Below are 18,407 nucleotides of genomic sequence, written 5' to 3'. Positions count from 1 at the left end.
CACACACACACACACACACACACACACACACACACACACACACACACACTCACACACACACACACGGTATATTCAGTGAGTTTGTTGATTAGATGAGTAGATTCCTGGGCAATACCCCAGAGGCACTGGGAGACCCACGTTCCTTCCAGGCTCATTTACCCACTCCCTCTTTGTGCTCAAACTCTCACCGACTGTCCTAATCTCCATGGCACCTAGTTCCCGCGTTACATTTCCTCCTTTGCCCTCAGCACAGGGCTGTGCCTGGCTTGCAGGGCTGCAGTTCTTGATCCCAGAGCTTTTAATCCTAACCTGCCAGGGACAGGGCTGGCTTCGTGGGTGAACAGGCTTTGCAGCCACATGAGGCCCCATGCCCAGAAGAACCCTGTACTTGGTTGATGCTCTTCTGTTGCTCTCTTGAAATTACAATTTTCTAAAAAGGGGCCCTGCATTTTCACTTTGTACTGGGCCCCACAAATTATGTAGCTGGTCCTGGCCAGAGATACCAGAGCTCGCCCACCCAGAACCCTACTATATATATATTTTAAATTTATTTATTATCTTATTTACATTCTATGATGTTGTTGGGAGGGGGGAGAGAGAAAAGGGGAAGGAAATAGGATGGAAGGAGGAAGGAGAAGGGGTGGGATTGAGGCCTGTGCCCCCCTCATTCCCACAGGAGAGACCAGGGGGCTTCCAGCAGTGGCTCAGTCATTGCCAGGCTGGGTGCAGATGTCAGGGGTGTGTGGCTGAAGTCCTAGCCTTCCACCACCCCAACTCAGGAGCCTGGGGCACTTGTGGCAGCTTAGTCTTTGCTGGGCTGGTTTCATGTTGAGAGCCTGGGGCACTTCCTGCTGCAGCTGGGTGGTCCTTGCTGGGCTAGATGTGTGTTGGTGGGGGTGAGGGGGAGTGAGGGGTGCGGGGGTGGGGTGGGGTGGCTGAGGCCCTCAGTCCCCCATGGCCCCAGCCCAGGAGAGCTGGGGCGCTTCCTGCAGAGGCTCAGTAGTCATCACTGGGTCTGGCCAAGGCCTGAGGCCCCCACCCTTGGAACTGGTTGTGGGTGTCAGGGGGCATGGCTGAGGCCCCTAGCCCTCTCCCCTCTCTGGCTTGGTAGCCCAGGGGACTTCGGTCCTTCTAGGTGTTATAGGTGTTCTTTGGTGATGTGAGACCTTTACTAGTTAACATCAAACTTTGTCTATAGTTATGAGTATTTTGTTTTTTCTTTCAGTTCTGTGTTGGGTTATTTGCTGTTCCCACCACTTAAACTCTGCACTGGAACTAATTTGTTGTCCTTTTCTTACTTCTAAAATGGGGGAACTTCCTGTGGGGACCAGCACTTGAGCTCTGTGGTTGAGCTAAATTGCTGCTTTGCTGCTAATTCCCTGGGAAAGGCTTTTTGTGCATCTCAGGTTTTAATGGCTGACTTTATAGGTACTTCCAGCTCTTGTAAGATCTGGTGCACCTGAGTTGTGAAGAAACTCTGGTTTGGGCCTGAGTCTTTTCATCAAGCTACACCCCATGCGATTCTATTTTCCTGACCAGTCTCCTCTGAGTGGTCCTACGCTAATTGGGGGGTAGATCAGCTGTCCTTGCTGTGCCCCAGTGTTTCCCCAGTGGGCCTGTTTCCCCCACCACCCATGCTCCAAACACTTCCCGTGGGACGGGCCATGCGCTGGTCCCTTGCAATAACTCACCGGCCTCTGAGTAGCTCCTTTTGTCAGTTGTTGTGGCTCTTCACTCCTATGTGGGTCCACAGGAACCTTATTAGAGGTCTTGCTGGCCTGGGGAACACCAACGCCCTCTTCTCCCCTGTCACCTCCAAGCAACTCCATCCGAAGGACACAGCTGTGGCTTTTTGCCAGCTCCTGCTCCCTGCGCTCTGCAGCTCCAGCCTGGAAGCAGCTGGGAGTTGAAATGGTCGGAGCGGTTCTTTCTCTCTCTCATTGTGGCTTCTCCCACCATCATGCACTCTGTAGGTCTCTCCTGCTCTTCCCCTCAGCTCTAGCAGCCCCAGCTTAGCTGTTATTGCTTTTTAATAAGTTGTAAATTGGTTGATTTGTAGGAGAGTAATACTGGGGACCGTCTGTCATCTTGACCAGAACCCTACCATATTTCAAATAATGAAGGTTGAGTTCCAGGTCGAGCCCTATTTCCAGGATGGCAAATTGTTGCTTTAATCACTACTTCCTCTCCTAGGCCATAGCAGATCATGCAAATACACCCTAGCTGTCCTTGCTGGGTGTTGATGCTGTTTTGGTGTCTGGTGTCCCATCCCAATCACCTTGCAGGAAGGAGAATGGAGCCCCCTAACCTGGGAATTTACTCCACCTCCTGAAACAATGACTGACTGATGCAAGGTTCAAAAGGCTGGTTCGATTCTTCAGTGTGGCTTATGGCCCAGAGCCCTTCCCCTGTGGTTCAGGCCCAGGCCAGGCTGACACTCTGTCCCTGCTCAGCATTTTTCCTCTACGTCTCCTGCTTCGCTCCTTCTTTTACAGGTTTTTCTTGAAGTGCACTTCCTCAAAAAAAATCACCTTTCCTGGAAATTTACCCTGAGGAAAAATTTTAAAAAATGAAAGTCACCTAATGCATGTCTGATGGTCTAAGATGGTTGAACTTCAGAATCTTTCTCAACACAGAGCACCAGATTCTCAAAATAGTAAGATCTACCACTTGGTCTATTACAAGCTTATTTTAAGTCACTCAAACCCTCTGGTGACAGATAAAATAGTCCGTGAAGGCATTCCAGTTCAGAGCTGCCCCAGCCACACTCCCTTGCCCACCTGCCAAGCCAATCCCAACAGGGGAGGAAGTCAGACCACAGGACAGAAATGACCAACATCCTGCTCAAAGGAAAAGCACTTAGAACCATGCTAGTCTCTCTCATTTTATTATAGGACATGTTGGGGACAGGGGAGGGAAGTGGCAGAGGGGTAACAAGAGGGCAGCTGGGAGGTCAGGCAGAGGCATCAGATATTCAGAAAGCCCAAGCAATCAGCCCCTTACCTGGGGCCAGGATTGCTCGATATGGAATTGGCCCTCTCAGAGCAGTAGAAAGGAAGAAACTTCTGGGGTGGGGAGGCCCAGGGGATGGGCAAGGCTACCCACACCTGACAAGATGGTGGCAGCACTGAGATAGGCTCAGGTGCCCTCCCTCCCTGTAAGGGGCACAGAAGCACTGCCTCCCAGAGAGACACAGAGAACCTGGCTGAGCTCACTGGCTCATGCCACATCTGGTCTGGAGTTCAGAGGGGAATGAGACATTCTGCTCTGAAAGGCTTTCATTTCCACCTCGGGGAAGACAGGCAGGGGAGAGAGACAGGAGTGCAGTGCTAAACAAAACACCCCAGATCAAGACGCAGGCTCTGCAGTCACATGTGGGTTTGCATCCCAACTCTACCACTCCAGTGATCCTAGGCAAGTCACTCCCCTTCCCTGAGACTCAAGTTTCTTCATTTGCAAAATGGGAACAATTACATCCATTTGTTCCATTGTGAGATAAGAAGATACATGTCATCTTAGAAAAGTTCCTCAGAGAGGGCTCTTGGTAGCTGGCTGCTGTTACCACTCCTGATACAAACCTGGGAATGAGACTGGCTCATGAGGAAGGCAGAGCTCAGCGATGGGGCCTGGGAGTGTGTGCGAGGAAATGCCTCCTTCCTCTGCCAGGTTGAAGAGGCAACCCCTGGTGAGGCGAGGGCACAAGGGAGAGAATTGAGGGCAGGGGTGGGGTGGGGACAGGCCTACTTCTAGGCCTTGATGAAAGAAAGTCTGAGGGCGCCTTATGGGCCGAGTGGGGGACAGGATGGATGTTCTGAGGACGGTTCTTAAAAAGCTGGAAGAGGGGAAGGAAGAGAGGAGTGTTGCTTCCCATACGTGCAACTGCAAAGACATCAAGCTGGACCCTTGTAGGATTTCAGATCCAGCCGTCATGGGGCTGCTGCTGGGGGAAGCCACTGTCTCTTTCTTTCTCCTCAGCACTGGGGTTATAAAAAAATACCTACAAACCATGAGAAAGTTCACATAAAAACACTTTTCTGAATGTATAAAAAAAGAGACTGGCCATAGTCAGTGGCTCAGGACATGGACCAAAGCCCCTAGAGAGGCCAAGGAGAGTCAGTGGCCACCCAGTGGTGGATGAGGTGGTCTGGGGTACCCAGGGTGGCAGAACAGTGCCAGCTCTGGTGGAGGCTGTGTTCTTTGGCCAGGCTATACTATGGAGTCGAGGTCTGAAGGGCAGGTGGTGTTATAGGGTCACTGGCTCCCTGTGCTGGGCTAGGCAGTGGACGTGCCTTGGCCCCGGACCTCAGGGACCCCCTTGCTAAAGATAGAAGCCCCAGACAGCCGGCCCCCAGCAAGTCCTGAGACAGGTTCCAGGGACTTATCCTTAGGTCAGTTGAGTGGTCTGAGGAACTGGGGTTTGGGGGGCAGCAGAGAGTACAGTATGATTTCCACTTCTGAAGGAGGGTTCTGCCCAGAGGCTCCCGAAGGCTGTCTCCAGCTGAGACTGTCCAGCTGGGGACAACAGGTACAGGAGGGCAGCCTGGGGTATGGCCAGAAAGAAGGCTCCAGATGGACAGGAGTGCTGCCTTGGCAGCCTGGCCCCCAGGGTGGGGACTCCTTAATGTTTCCTTCAGGAAGGGGGTGAAAGCAAGGAGGGGGGTGGCCTCGTCTTCCTGGCCCTCTTCTCCCTATTCTTTACCCCACAAGGGCCTGGACTGTGTGACTGGGTGGGTTGAGGTCCAGGCAGATCACCCTAGGCCCTGTTCTGGGGGGTCCCAAGCAGCTTCTGGAGCCAGGTGGGCAGGGAAGGGCTGATGGTGGCAGATGGAGCTAGAGGTTCATCCACCCAGGCAGCCCAAGGCACCCCCTCGTCTACCCACCATCACTGAGGCAAAGCTAGGGTGGCCATCTTCAGTTGACCTTGGACCCTGCAAGGCAGGCTGGAGTGGGGTGGGGTGGGGAGTGTCTGAAGTCTGCAGTCTGAGATGGGCCGAGGACCTCTCCGGCTCTGGGGCGTGAGAGGCCTGGGCACACTAGGGCTGGAGGAGGGGCAGCCCACGCCGGAGTCCCTCCTTCAGGAACTGCATGTAGGTGGCTGTGGATGGGTCTTCAAACGTGGACGAGAAGCTGAAGATGTTGTTCTCGACATCCTCGGGCTTCATGGAGGTGATGTCCAGGAAGTAGTTGGCATTGATGTGGTGGACCTGGGGGAAGGGCCGGGTGAGGGCAGCGGGGCGAGGGGCCCCAGGCTCGGTGCGCCCTGCCTGCCTGCTCATGCTGTCTCGGGCGAGGTGGCCACAGCCAGGCCGGGCAGCCAGCAGCCGCTCTGCCCTCCTGCCTCTGCTCACACAGCACTTCTGACCACAGCTGCCCTCCCCCCGTCTGCTAGGGGAGAACCCAGTGCCTTTAACACCACCTTTTCCACTAGCTCTCTGCCCGCCACCCCCTAAATGGCCTCCTCTCCTGTTCCCGTGACCCCTGCACTCCATACTCGCTTCTATCAAAATGCCACCACACCCGATGGGCCTGTCTTCCATCTGCCTCTCACCCCAGCTAGCGAGCTTGCTAAGGGCAGGGCCGTGTCTTTCTCTGTGTGCAAAGAGCCAGACACAGAGTAGGCACCCAGTAAGTGAACAAACCAGCAAACGATGGGCACACAAACACCAACAGACGAGTGAAAGAATGCATGCCAGACGGAGTTCCCCAAGCACAGTCCTGTTTGCTCATCTCTGTGACCCCAGGGCCCTGGCCTGGCTCCGCCACGGTGGGAAACAGTGATGTGTGGGAGCTGCGTGGCTCTCCCCCAGGCCTCTCCTCCCCTTGATCTCTGGCACCTTGGAGCCGCTCTCATCACCCTGAGCCTGGGACAGCAGAAGCCTCCTGCCTGGTGCCCTCTCCTCTCCACCAAGCCCTTACTGGGTGCCTCTTCCACCAGCCCCAGCTCCTGGCTCGCCCCTGCCCCAAGATCCTGAGGAAGCCAACCACCCTCCTACAGCCCTGAATCCCACTCTAACCCCATCCCTTGGGACTTAAAGGATAAGGGGTATCTTCAAGCAGAAGAGCTGGAGATTCTGAGGCTCGCAGGCAGGCTAGCTTCAAAACCAGCTGCACTCCTTAATTGTCTGCAACTTTCACCAAGTCTCTGAACCTTTCCAGTCTCACCTTCCTTGTTTGTGAAATGGGCATTCGTGATCATCTGTCTCCCAAAGCCCTTGTGAGGGCCTGATGAGAGAATGTGGGGAGTGTGGGGTAAGGGGCCCTCAGGGAGAGGGAGGGTCTTGAACCTGGGATCAGGCCAGGGCCCTCCCATGGTCCTCTCTGTATGTCACAAGTCCTGGTTCTTCCTTCCCCTTCCATCCCAGGGCTGGCTACGATGGTGAGCCTTTCCTTCCAGGCCATGTTTCTGTTCCCTGAACCTTGTCTGTTTCACTCGGGACATGATGACTTTGCCACAAGACTTTGCTCACTGTTGCATAGTCCCCAAATTGCTGGTGAGGTCCCCCTTCTCACAGGAGTGTCCCCACCCCTGCATCAGAATTCCAATTTTATAGATAGGTTTAACTGAGGCTCGGACTGTTAAGAGATTAGCTCAAGTTTTTGCAGCCAGGAGGTGGGAGAGCCAGACCCGAAGCCTGGTGGGGCCTGCACGTCTGTGCCCCTGCTTGCTGCTCCCTCAGCCTGGCCCCGTGGGTCTGGATGGTGGGGGCGCCTACCACGGTGCCATTGGGCAGGCAGATCATCATCTCCACAGGGAAGCTGTACTTCTCTAGGTGCAGGCCAGCCAGCTTCTTGTGGGATAGGTTCTCCTGGTTGTTCTGTGGGGACAGGCGGGCATGGTCCATATACCTTGGTCTCCAGCATTGTCCCAGGGGCTCCCCTGGGGCTGTTTCTGCCCATCCACCTGCTCACCTGCAGGTCCTCCAGCTCCTTTACCAGGGACCAGGTGCTGATGAAGCTCTCGTTGAGGAGAGTGAGAATGGGCGAACTTTCCAGGACAGTCTCCCGGAGAGTTCGCCCTGAACCTGTTCAGAGAGAGGCCAAGGCCAGAAGAGTGAGGCACCCCCATGTCTTACTGGGGTTTTCAATCAGCAATAATCTTGCTTTGGGTTTTACAGCCCTCAGGGGCAGTAGAATGGTACCTGCACCCAGGTGAGATAACAGATTCAAAGAACCTGCCACAGAGTAGGTGCTGAATAAACGGTAAGTGAAATCAACATCAATACCAAACTGGCATTGTGGGCTGAGATTTGGGGTGGGGTTCTACGCAGCCCAGGGACTTGGAGAGAGTGACAGCTTCTTAAATTCACGGAACTCTCTGTGCCCTAGAACCCTCTTCTTACTGCCATTTGACAAACGCCTACTCATCCTTCAGAGTCTCAGCTGACATGTCACTTTCTCTAAGAAGGCTTCCTTGACCCCCAGTTACACACGCTCACGCCTCTCTGGACCTTGCCCTGTATAACACCCCCCACGTTGCACGTACTCAGCGTCCGCCTTCTCTACATTGTGTGCCCCGAGGGCAGGGGCCCTGTTGGCTCCCCCACGGCTGGATGCCAGCACCTGACCTAGCACCTGGCACAGTAGGTGCCCAGAATGTCTGTTGATTGACTGGATGAAGGCGGAGGTTGTTTTACTCATCTCTGTGCCCACTGCTGGACACCTAAAGAACTTTGTATCCAGCAGGTCTTCAGTAAACTTTCTGAATTCAAGCCCAGCCTCTGGCACTATCCTCTTTCACTTGTATGTGATGCTTTACAGAGCACAAGCTACTCTCACATCCATTTTCACAACTCTGGGTGGTGTGTTGTACCCTTGTCACTGTTGAGAACACTGAGGCTCAGGGAGGGGAAGTCACTTGGTCTAGGTCACCAAGTGAACATGGCTGAGTTGGAACCCAGTCTGCCAGGTCCTTTCTTCTGCACCTGGAAGCTTCCTCTGGGTTCAGTACAGAACCCCCCCATGTCCTCACCCCACACCCCTGCCCAGGGTGGTCCTCAAGTCCCTCATGGCTCCAACAGGAAAGTCCCATTGGCCTCAGAGCCCCTGTACCCTACAAGACATGAACTTGCCCCCCACTTTGCCCTCAGAACAAGTTGGGCCTCCCTCACCTCAGCAGGACTGGTCGTCCAGGGCCCCCCACAGCAGGATCGAGTGCACCAGCTTGTTCTCAGCCTTGGCTCGCTCGAAGGCCTCAGTGAATGGTAGGTAGGTGACCTGGGGCCAAGCCGAGACAGAGCGAAGCTACTGTGTGCAGCCAGTGCCCCATTCAGAGGCTGTGTGCAGTGTGTGTCCGTGCATGTATGTGTGAGTTTGTGTGGGATGTGTGTGTACATATGTGGTGTGGATGTGAATTTGTGTTGTGTGTAGGTAGGTAAGCACGTGTGTGTGTGTGTGTGTGTGTGTGTGTGTGTACATACGTGGGGGGGGTGTGCGAACGGGGTGCTGCTGCTGAGCCAGGGGATGCCTCCTCCAAGTTCTGAATGGCAAATGGGAGGCTGCCGTGGGCGCAGTGGGCCCCACAAGGATACAGCTGCAGCAGCAAGCCCTGTGCGTGGGCCTGTGCCTGTGCCGCCTGCTGCTGCCAGCCCCCTGCCCCTAGCCCCTGCCTATGGAGCCTGACCCTGGCCTTCACTCCTGCCCAGCCTCACCTTCTTGAAGGGGTACATGGCTACCTCCAGGTGCCGAGCCGCCTCCTCCCAGCTCAGCTCCTGCTGCCACTTGATCTCCTCGAACACAAACTGGAGGGGCTCCCCCGAAGGCAGGCGGCTGTCGATCATGTTGCCGTCCTCGTCCAGGATCACGGAGGGCACTGAGGGGCCCGTGGCTTCCAGCTCCATCTGGGCCAGAGGTCAGCACTGAGGGATGTCTCAGAGATGGGCAAGAATCCTCAAGGGGCCCTGAGAGTTCCTTAAGGATACTCTATTCATTACAGAGGTGGGGAGAGAAGGCCCAGGGAAGGGCAGGGCCTTGATCAGGGCTAAGCAGTGAGTCCAGGACAGAGCAGCCAGGGCTCTTTCCTCTGCATGATGCTGTCACGAATGCCACACCGGGCACTGTGTGTAGGAACAGGTGGTTTGGGTATGGTTGGCCTCAGCATGCCAGGAGCTCTGTCCTCACTCTGGACTGTCCTGAGGCTCCTACCTAGCTGGGATCTCCCTGGCAGCCAGGATGAGAGGCCTGGTGGCAGGGCCCTGTGCTGGAGCCCCACCTCCCTACATGTGTGCTCACCTGGGGTATGTAGCCGATGTCCACCTCCATGTTGCTGCTCTCACTGGCCCCATACAGCCACTCCATGTCCACGTTCAGAGACCTGGGGGTGGCCAGGATGGAGCAGCAGTATCATCAAAGCCCATGAGCCACATGTCAGACTTTATCTCACTGCATGCACACAACTGTCCCCATTTTTACAGATGAGGACACTGAGGCTTGGCAAGGTGAACCCACGGTCTCAGAGCTGTGGGGATTCTGACTGCAGAGCCCAGGCCCTCTCCTCTCCCCACGATGCCTCTTCATATGGTACTACAACCGCACCTCCCTCCACCAGCCCAGCCCCTCGCAGTTCACAGGGGACTTTCACAGCCTCATCTCCTGCACTACCCATGATCCTCTGAGGCAGAGAGACGGTAACTGGGCGAGGCTATGGGACACAGAGTGGGGCAGAAGTCATCCCTCTCCAGCCTCCAGCGGACAGCGGGGAGTCTGGCCTGACTGGTGCGATCTGCAGATCTGCCGCATGGGGGAGCCCCAGGACTGACAACCAACCACCTGGGGCGGTGAAGCAGGGTGGGTGATGGCTGCCCTCAGAGGGGTCAGCAGCCCCTGTGGCCTGGTCCTCAGATACACACCCAGGAACAGCTGGACCCAAGGTTGGTCATATGCCCCTCTCCTTCTCTCTCATCCGGGCCAGGACCCCCTCAACAACCCAGGGTTGGAGGCAGATGTGTGGGCCACCAGCCTCCCCACCAGCCGTGGCTGAGCCCAGGAAGGCAGGTGCTCCTTGCCAAGTGGGGGAGGAGCGGAGCCAGTCCTTCCACCTCGCTTCCCTTTGGCCCGGATCGCCCCTGCCCTGCCCTCTCCGAGGAGGAAGAGAAACCACTCCCACTCCTAGAAACATCTTTCTCTTCCCAGGCTATCCCAACCATTCCCTTGCTCCTGCCCTGTGGGTGAAATAGGCCAGGAGTCAGTCTCCCATCTCACAGATGAGGAAACTGAGGCCTGGAGAGAGCCAGAGCCTTGCCACGGCCACACAGCCCAATGGTGCTATGGCCAAGACTATGCGCCTCCTGGCTCCCAGCCCAGAGTTTGTCCCTGTACAGGAGTCATTCAGGCCCACTAAGCAGTCACTTGCTATCAAGGAGGAATCTGGGAAAACTTGAATCTGGACCTCCTGGGCCCCCTGCTCCATTGACAGGTGGCTGACCCTGAGCAGGTGAGGCAGGAGGGCAGGTGGCTGGCACAGAGTTGTCCCAGAAGGCCCACCAAGGCTGTGGCAGTGGAGGGCCTGCCCTCTGGCTTTGGCAAGTGCTGTTCCTTCTGCCTGGCCAAACCCTCTCCACTTAAACGTCACTTCCTCTGGGAAGCCTTCCTGGATCCTGGTCAGCTGAGTCCCTGCTGGCCTTGCCCTTGGAATTAGAGGTCTGTCTGGGTCTGTCAGCAGTATGAGGGTGGGAAGCCCCAGCTTCATGGAGGGTCTGCGGGCTGCTGCACTGGGTCCCAGGCACAGAGGTGGAGGGCCAGGCCCCCCGAGTGCCTGGGAGATGCTGTAGGATGATGGGATGCTCCCCCCAGCCCATCTCATGCTGCCTCCTCCCAGGTCAGCTGTGAGCCCTCCCAAGAGGTGGCTCTGGGGAGCAAAGGAAGGGGCACAGGCTGAGGGGGCCTCTGGGCCCCCTGCTTCTGAGCCTCTAGAGCTGGGGGAGGGGACACTGGTAGCAGGGTGCCAAGGCTGGGCCAGGATCAGCTCCCACCTGTGGTTGGGGACAAAGAGCCGGAAGTCGCGGATGTGGGTGGCGTCTTTGGAGAGGATGATGTGGCCGGTGAACTGGCCAGGGCAGAACCAAAAGGGGAAGTCGGGGGGCTCGCTGAGCTGGAACTCGGCGTGGATCCTGTGGGGACGGGATCTGCTCAGCCCAAGCCCCCCTTCTCCCCCAAAGCCTGGGAACCCCAGGCCAGACTCCTGTGTGGGGCAGAGGGCTGGGCAGGGGGGGGCAGATGGTGTGTGGGCCAGTGAGAAGGTACGAGGTCTCCAAATGCTGCCACACTTCAGGGCCCAGTTCACATGCCACCTTCCCAGAAGCCTTGCCTTGACCCTCCCCTGAGCTCCACCGCCTCTCCAGGGCATGTGTGACCCGGTATCCCTGCCCACTCTGTGTGTTTCTCCCCCAAAGCCTGGGAACCCCAGGCCAGACTCCTGTGTGGGGCAGAGGGCTGGGCAGGGGAGGGCAGATGGTGTGTGGGCCAGTGAGAAGGTACGAGGTCTCCAAATGCTGCCACACTTCAGGGCCCAGTTCAAATGCCACCTTCCCAGAAGCCTTGCCTTGACCCTCCCCCTGAGCTCCACCGCCTCTCCAGGGCATGTGTGACCCGGTATCCCTGCCCACTCTGTGTGGACGAGCATCGCAGCCACCAGCCCCGTGCTAAGCAAGTTCCACAGTGTTTCTCACTGAGTCCTCGTGTGCCCTGTAAGGAAGTCATCACCACCCTGATTTACAGATGAGGAAACTGAGGCACAGACAGCCAAAGCTGCTTGCCAGAGACCACAGAGTGGGAGGTGGTGCAGCTGGGTGCTGTATCCTTCCGTGCTGCCCTGGAGTCCCAAGCCTGGGCTGCGAGGACCACTCACCGGAACATCACCGTGTAGTAGAAGTCGCTGATGGCGGTCAGGCAGGCCACAGCCCCCTGAGGGGCAAAGCGGGTCTTTACGAAAGGCCGAGGGTGGAACATGCTCAGGAGCCGGTGGATGATGACCTGGGGAGATGAGAGTAGAGACCCCAGGCTGGCTGGCTGGGCCCTGCTGGGCCTGGATCTGCTGGGTGAGGGTCGGCCCTGACCTGAAGGCCCAGGGGCCCTGGGGGGAGGGTGGTATGTCCAGAAGGAGGCAGGAGAGCAGGTGAGGCAGGCCTGGCACTGGGGTCCAGGTGCAGGTGGGGAGGGGGCCAAGCCTGCGTTGGGCTCAGGGGAGGGGTCCCAGGTCTCACCAGGGCTGCTCTCACCTCCTTGCCCTTGGGTGGCGGTGGGTAGAAGCGGTTGTTGGACAAATAGCCGGTGAAGACGCTCAGCTCACTAGGGATGATCCACCAGGGCTCGCCCAGCTCCTGGCCTTGAGGAGGAAGGAAGGGCTGGAAGTGGCGGGCGGCAAACACTGCACGTGGGGAGGCTGCAGCTGTCCAGTTGCGGAGGCCAGACAAGGTAAGGCGGGAGACCTGGGACAGGGGAAGGCAGAACTCTAGGGCACTGAGAACCACGACTGGTGGTCCCCTCTGCCATGTGTGGGTGGAGGTCTCCCCCAAGCTCTGAGCCAGCCCACAGGCTGAAGGAGCAGAGGGAGCCCATGAGCTCCTGCCCCAGTGCCCCACAAGCTTGGCCCTGGCCTGCGAGAGAGAGGCTCACCTTACCTTCCCCAGCCCCCAGCCCAAGAAGCCCACGTGCCCCCACCAGGTGCAGCCCGCTCAAGGGCAGGAAAGCAGAGGCAGCTGGAGGGGCCACCCAAGACTGGAATGGGGTGCTGCCAGTAGAGCTCTGTGCCTCACATGGTCCTGTCTCCATCCTTTGAATAAGCCAGCAGACCAACCCTAGGTGCCACCGCCCCACCCTGAGCTTCCTCGCCCATTCCACCAGCCTTACTTTCCCGTTCCCTAACCCCTAAGTCTCCTCTTAGGGGCTAATGTCCCACTGACAGGTCAGAGTTTGAGTCTGGAGCTAAGATGGTGAAGGGGGTGAGTAACAATCTTTGGGGGGAAATCTCTAGGGTCAAGAGTGGGATGAGACCACAGAGAAGGGGGAGGAGGACCACCCCCAGAGAGGGCCCTGCCTCAAGTACAGCCTGCCCACACTGGCTGGGCACCCTGGGCAAAGGCATGCCCTAAACCCACTGCCTCATCAGTGACGGCGTCGCCTCTGTCTGATGAGCCCACAGGCAGGGGAGGAGGGTCAGAGAGAGAGGGCTGTCTACGCACCGGCCCGGAGCTCAGAGTGGGACCCTGGAGCATGCGGGGGCCCCTTGTAAAAGATCCACCTTTCGTAGCTCCTCCCTGCCCTTGTGGGGTACAGACAGGAGTGTCCCTGTGAAGCATCAGCCACCATGACCGTGAGCGCCCAGTACCCCTCAGGGGAGCTCAGCCAGCAGGGAGCTGTCCCCACCTTTGATGAGCAGCAGCTTCCCTCTCCCTTCCTCACCTCCATGGTGGCAGCAGCCCAGATGCAGTAGGAGGCAGGAGGTGGAGGAGAGAGGTGCAGGGAGCTCCCACTGAGAGGGATTTGACAGGCAGGTTGTCACAGCAGGGCTGGCTGTGCTGCTCACAGGCTGGCCACCCCCTGCAGGGGAGCTGCCTCTGCTAGGGAGGGCCAGGGCTGGGGTGCTGCTCCTGACCCGTCTCCCCTGTGAGTGCAGGTGTGTCCCAGCCCCACCCCCATTCTCACTGCCCAGCAGGGGACTCATCTGCTCAGACTGGCCCATCACAGCCAAACCCAGCTCCACCCCAGATCTTTCTCTGGAAACTCAAACCTGAGTTTCCAACCATTTACTAGACTCTCCCCCAGCACCTCCATTTTAACATGTCCAAACTAACCTCATTCTCTCCTGACAGACACACTCCCTTCCTACAGTCCCCATCTGGGCCAGTGGCCACTACGCACTTGGTCACCAGCCAGAAGCCTGAGTCACTCTGTCCCCCCTTCCCTCAGCAGCCACGCCCTGGCCTTCCCTTCCTTCCCGGCATCCCCCGGGCTCCCTGACCCTCCATCACCACTGCCTCCCCAGCCCACCTCCTCTCCCTTGGAAACCGGTCTTCTTGCCTCCCCATGCTGCCCATGCCTCGGCCCTCAGTGGCCAGCCTCGAAAGCACCCATCTGATGAGGGCGCTGTGCTACTTAAAAATCTGCTACGGCATTTTGCTGCTGCAGGATAAAGGCCACAGTCAGGCACGAAGGCCCTTGGTGGTCAGGCAACTTCCCCAGCCCCACTGACTGGGCTGCCCCTGCGTGTCTCATGTACCCTGCGTCCAGCCACACCAGCAATCTGGCCTCTGGTGACTGGCCTGGCACCTTCTGCTTTCAGGCCTTTGATCAAGCTGAAGTGGCATTTTGGTTAAGAAGAAAAGGCTGAGTAGGTGTGGGCTGGGCAAAGAGAAAAGTTGTTCCTGGCAGAGGGAACAGAAAACGAGAAGGCTCACAGTCGGCAGAAAGCTGGCAAAGAGAGCATTTGCCTACCTCCCACCTCCTCCTCAGGAACCCTCCCCGCACCACAGCCCCCTGCCAGGGGCTGAAGCTCAGGCCTAGCTCATCAGAGTCCAGCGGAGCACCTGTCAGGTGCCAGGCTCCATGCTAGAGGCCTGAGCGGAAGACAGACGCGCAGAAAGTAACGCTCCTACCTGAGCAGCTGCTTAACAGGGTCTCTGCTGCACTGCTCCAACCGGAACCCTCCTCCTGCTGTGGCTGGGCACCTGGCTGAGCCCTCCTCATCCCGCAGTCTCTATCACTCCCTCCAGAAAGGCAACTCAGATTCCCCCATCTGGGTAGAGGCTTACGCTTATCTCTCCTGCTCCCCTACCAGGCTGTGTGCCTGGACAGCAGGGACAGCACCACACCCACATGGACCCCCAGGGCCTGGCACAGTGGGTGGCGCAGAGAGCAGCTCATAGAGGAAGGAAGGATGAGCAGAAAGCACTGACCCGTCCTCAGGAGGCGAGTGCATGCAGATGACCTGCCCTTTGCGGGGCCACCCATGGGGCCATCCCTACCCCCGACTCACTCCTAGGAACCCGTCTTTGCTCTTGGTCATGGTCTCTGGGAGCAGAGGCTGGAATCTGGCTTCTATGGTGAGCGTCTCCTCGCTGGGGTCGGGGGGTAGCTCTTCCTCATAGCTGGCCGCAGGAGTTGACCCTATGAGACACAGATGGCTGGAGAGACCCTGGCCTTGGGCTGCAGGGACTCATTTCTCTCGGGAAGCCCACACCAGCCGTGATTAAGGGAACCAGGCTTGGAGCCAGGGGTAACAGTTAACAATCACCAAAGTAACAACCAATGCGAATTACATTTTAGTTTCACAATAGCCCTGGAGGCAGATAACATTATTACCAATTCCGTTTTAGGAATGAGAAAGTGGAGGCTAAGAGAGGTGAGGTCACTTCCCCAAGGTCACACAGGTAGGTAGTGGGGGAGTCTGGATTCAAATCCAAGCTTGTTTTATCCTAGACCCACGATCAACCATGACCCTCTTCTGGGGCTTCAGGGACCAAGAGCGACTGAGTCAGGGAATCAGAGTAATGAATGAAAGCAAGAAACCGAGTCAGGCTGTCTTTGGTGCCGCAGAAAGAGCACTGGTTTGGGAGAGAGGAGACGTGCCTCGCACTGCTTTTCTGGGCGGCCTGTTTCCCGTCTGTGTAAGGAGGGGCTGGATGGGCAATGGCTGAACTTGACTTCTCAGATCTCGTCCTGCTCAGAGACCTGCCAAGTCTGTAATCTTTTGAGTGTGGAGGGAGTCATTATGAAGGTTTACCTATAATGGAGTAAAGCAGGGGTGGGTCTTGTCCTGTCTGCTCTCCCAGGGCAGGCTCGTGGCACAGAGTCGATGCCTGGAATTTGTGGGCTGCCTGGCTGGCAGAGTGAATGTGTGCATTAAAGTCGTTCTCAGCCAGAAGTCATCAGAATCACCCAAACCAGATGGCCTTTAAGCTGCAGATGCCCAGAACCCACCTCAGACCTACCAAGCAGAATCTTAAGAGGCTAGAATCAGGAAACTGCTCTTTTAATTAGCACTCTCCAGCCACTCCTGATACCAGTCCTGTTCTAAAGATCACTGCTATTTCTGCATTTGTAAGTCAAAGCAGCAAAACACCGCTCTGGAGACCTCAGAGGAAGGGAGGAATAGGAATAAGAGTTATTAGTGCACCTGCTCATTCACTTATTTTACTGGTATCATAGATAATTATTAATAATCGTGCTCAGCATTTGATAGCCCTTTGGTTTTTTAATAAAAAGTTTTAGTTCCTGACTTATAAATAACACTCGCTCATTATAAACAATTTGTAATTTTTTAAGGTATAAAGCAGAACGTTAAACATACTTGTAACTCTATTAACTAGAGAGAACTGTTCACCTCTATTTCCTGCTCAAATTTGATTTTTTTCCCCTTTGATTTCCCAAAACTTAGTCCATTTTTTCACACACAGCCTAGAGGTAATGGAGGGATTCTTTTCTCCTGATGGAGAAAAAGATTTATGTGAAAACAATTAAAAGTGCCCCCGAGCCCAGCAAGCTTTGCTAACATGTCATTATGAGGGAACTCTCACTCTCAGACCATAAAAAAGGACAAGCAGGTGGAGTGTATGCAAAAAAAGAGGTAAAAGCAAAGCCACAAGGGGATGACCATTTATCTGTGCATCTGCTTTCATGACAGAACCGCCTGCCACCAAGAGACACTGATACACATGGGCTCCAGCAAATTGCATTTTTCATCTCATCTACTTCCTCTAGCAGTGACCACACGTCACCAGGCCAGCAAGTGGCCAACATACGCAACCCATCCCTGAAAATCACAAAGCCCATGACAGTGCTTTGGTGCTTCGGTACCCGAGAGCACCCACCATCTCTTCCTTGCTTTTCCCATCTATTGACTGACTTATACCATGCAATGTGGGAAACACTTAGGTGTCTAAGATCATGAGTTCGAGAAATGTCACAAGAAGTTGGAGGGAATGAAAAAAAAAGTTGTTGGGAAATAGACACAAGTAGGGGGGAGGGGTAAAGCATTTTACAATTCATTAGAACGTTTCAGCCCCTCATCCTTACTTAAAAAAAAAAAAAAAACAATCACTGATTACAGCCGGGCAAACATGGATAGCAGCAATGGGATAGGAATCTGATCTGACAGCACCTAAACAGAGTTTCCAAGTAGGGGGGAGGGGTAAAGCATTTTACAATTCATTAGAACGTTTCAGCCCCTCATCCTTATTTAAAAAAAAAAAAAAACAATCACTGATTACAGCCAGGCAAACATGGATAGCAGCAATGGGATAGGAATCTGATCTGACAGCACCTAAACAGAGTTTCAGATTCAGAGATAATAGTAATGGCCCCTGCCTATTGAATGTCTCCTGCAGGTTGGTCATTTTGCACACATTTTCTCTAATCCTCAAACCCTGAAGCCAGGTGGCCCAGTTCTAACCCTGGCTCTCCACCTTTCTAGCTTGGGCGAGTTAGCGAACCTGCCTGTTCCTTCATGTCCCAGACTATAAGCATCAGGATCATGGTAGTGTCCATCTCACAGGGCTCTTGTGAGGTTTAAAGAAGAGGACCCACGTGAAGTGCTGAAAGTGGTGTCGGCACCAAGGAGGTGGGGAAGGAAGGTTAATTATTACTGACAAACATGAGAAAAACAGGCTCAGGGGGTGCAGAAGCAGCTCACTGGCTCGAAAGTGTCCGAGCTGGGAGGACCCCAGAGCCACTGAAACCCACAATCTTCCTTTCACTCCAGGCTGCCGCCCCCACTCAGTGCAGACACAGCAGACAGACACCCTCATCCCCAGTCCCCTGCCTCTCCTGGTACCTGTCAGCTTCTCAGCAATAGGTTTGAACTCCTCAGGGCTGATGTACATATCCCGGTCAGTGTCCAAGGAGGAAAAGAGAAAGAGGCCTTCTGTCCCCAGGGCCTTCAGCGCCGATTCCTACTTGGGAGGAGGGGGCTGGGCTGAGCATCTCCCAGTCCCCCGCACAGGCAGCTGCTTCTGTTCCTACAGCCGCTGCCTTCTCCTGTCTCGCCTCCCCCCTGTTCCAGCGCTCCCCAGTCCCCCTTCCAGGTCCTGCTGGTCCCAGTTTCACTATATGTCTTCACCTGCTGTCCACTGTCCAAGTCGCCCCTTTGACTGTCCCACTCCAGTCTGTCCCAGCCCCTGCCTCACACTGGGCCAGTCCTTTCACCTGCTCCCCATCAATCCTTCCAAATCTGCCCGGCCCCTGGGACCCCCTTCCCTCTCGATTCCATGCTCCCTCCACGGCTCGCCGACCCCCTCCTGCCCACCTTCTGTCCCCGTCCCCTCACCCTAACTCGTCCCTCCCGGTTCCCCGCACTCCGTCCGTCTCCCTCCCCGCCGCCCTCCAAGCCGATGCTCGGACCTTCCATCCCCCACCCGGGGCCCACCCCGGAGCCCGGTCCCCGCGAGCCCAGCCGCGCCGGCCCTCGCCCGCCGTCC

At 56.1% G+C, this 18,407-nt stretch overlaps 1 protein-coding gene across 1 annotated transcript; it reads right to left on the bottom strand.

Moving 5' to 3' along the window:
* Window positions 1–2,871: 2,871 nt before the first annotated feature.
* SEPN1 (selenoprotein N, 1) lies at window positions 2,872–17,872 on the bottom strand. The gene is given in 12 exon segments (XM_008572167.1): window positions 2,872–3,453; window positions 3,579–5,204; window positions 6,714–6,815; window positions 6,910–7,022; window positions 8,109–8,214; window positions 8,649–8,837; window positions 9,229–9,310; window positions 10,968–11,105; window positions 11,843–11,967; window positions 12,213–12,422; window positions 14,969–15,099; window positions 17,765–17,872. Coding segments are annotated over 11 exon segments (1,416 nt in total). The 5' UTR covers window positions 17,814–17,872; the 3' UTR covers window positions 2,872–3,453; window positions 3,579–5,033.
* Between the last annotated feature and the right edge of the window lie 535 nt (window positions 17,873–18,407).

This window comes from Galeopterus variegatus, unplaced genomic scaffold, assembly GCF_000696425.1.
Source record: "Galeopterus variegatus unplaced genomic scaffold, G_variegatus-3.0.2 Scaffold761, whole genome shotgun sequence".
Taxonomy (NCBI): domain Eukaryota; kingdom Metazoa; phylum Chordata; class Mammalia; order Dermoptera; family Cynocephalidae; genus Galeopterus; species Galeopterus variegatus.
The sequence above is the reverse complement of the archived record's forward strand: the minus strand, read 5'-3'. Positions and strand labels throughout refer to the sequence as shown.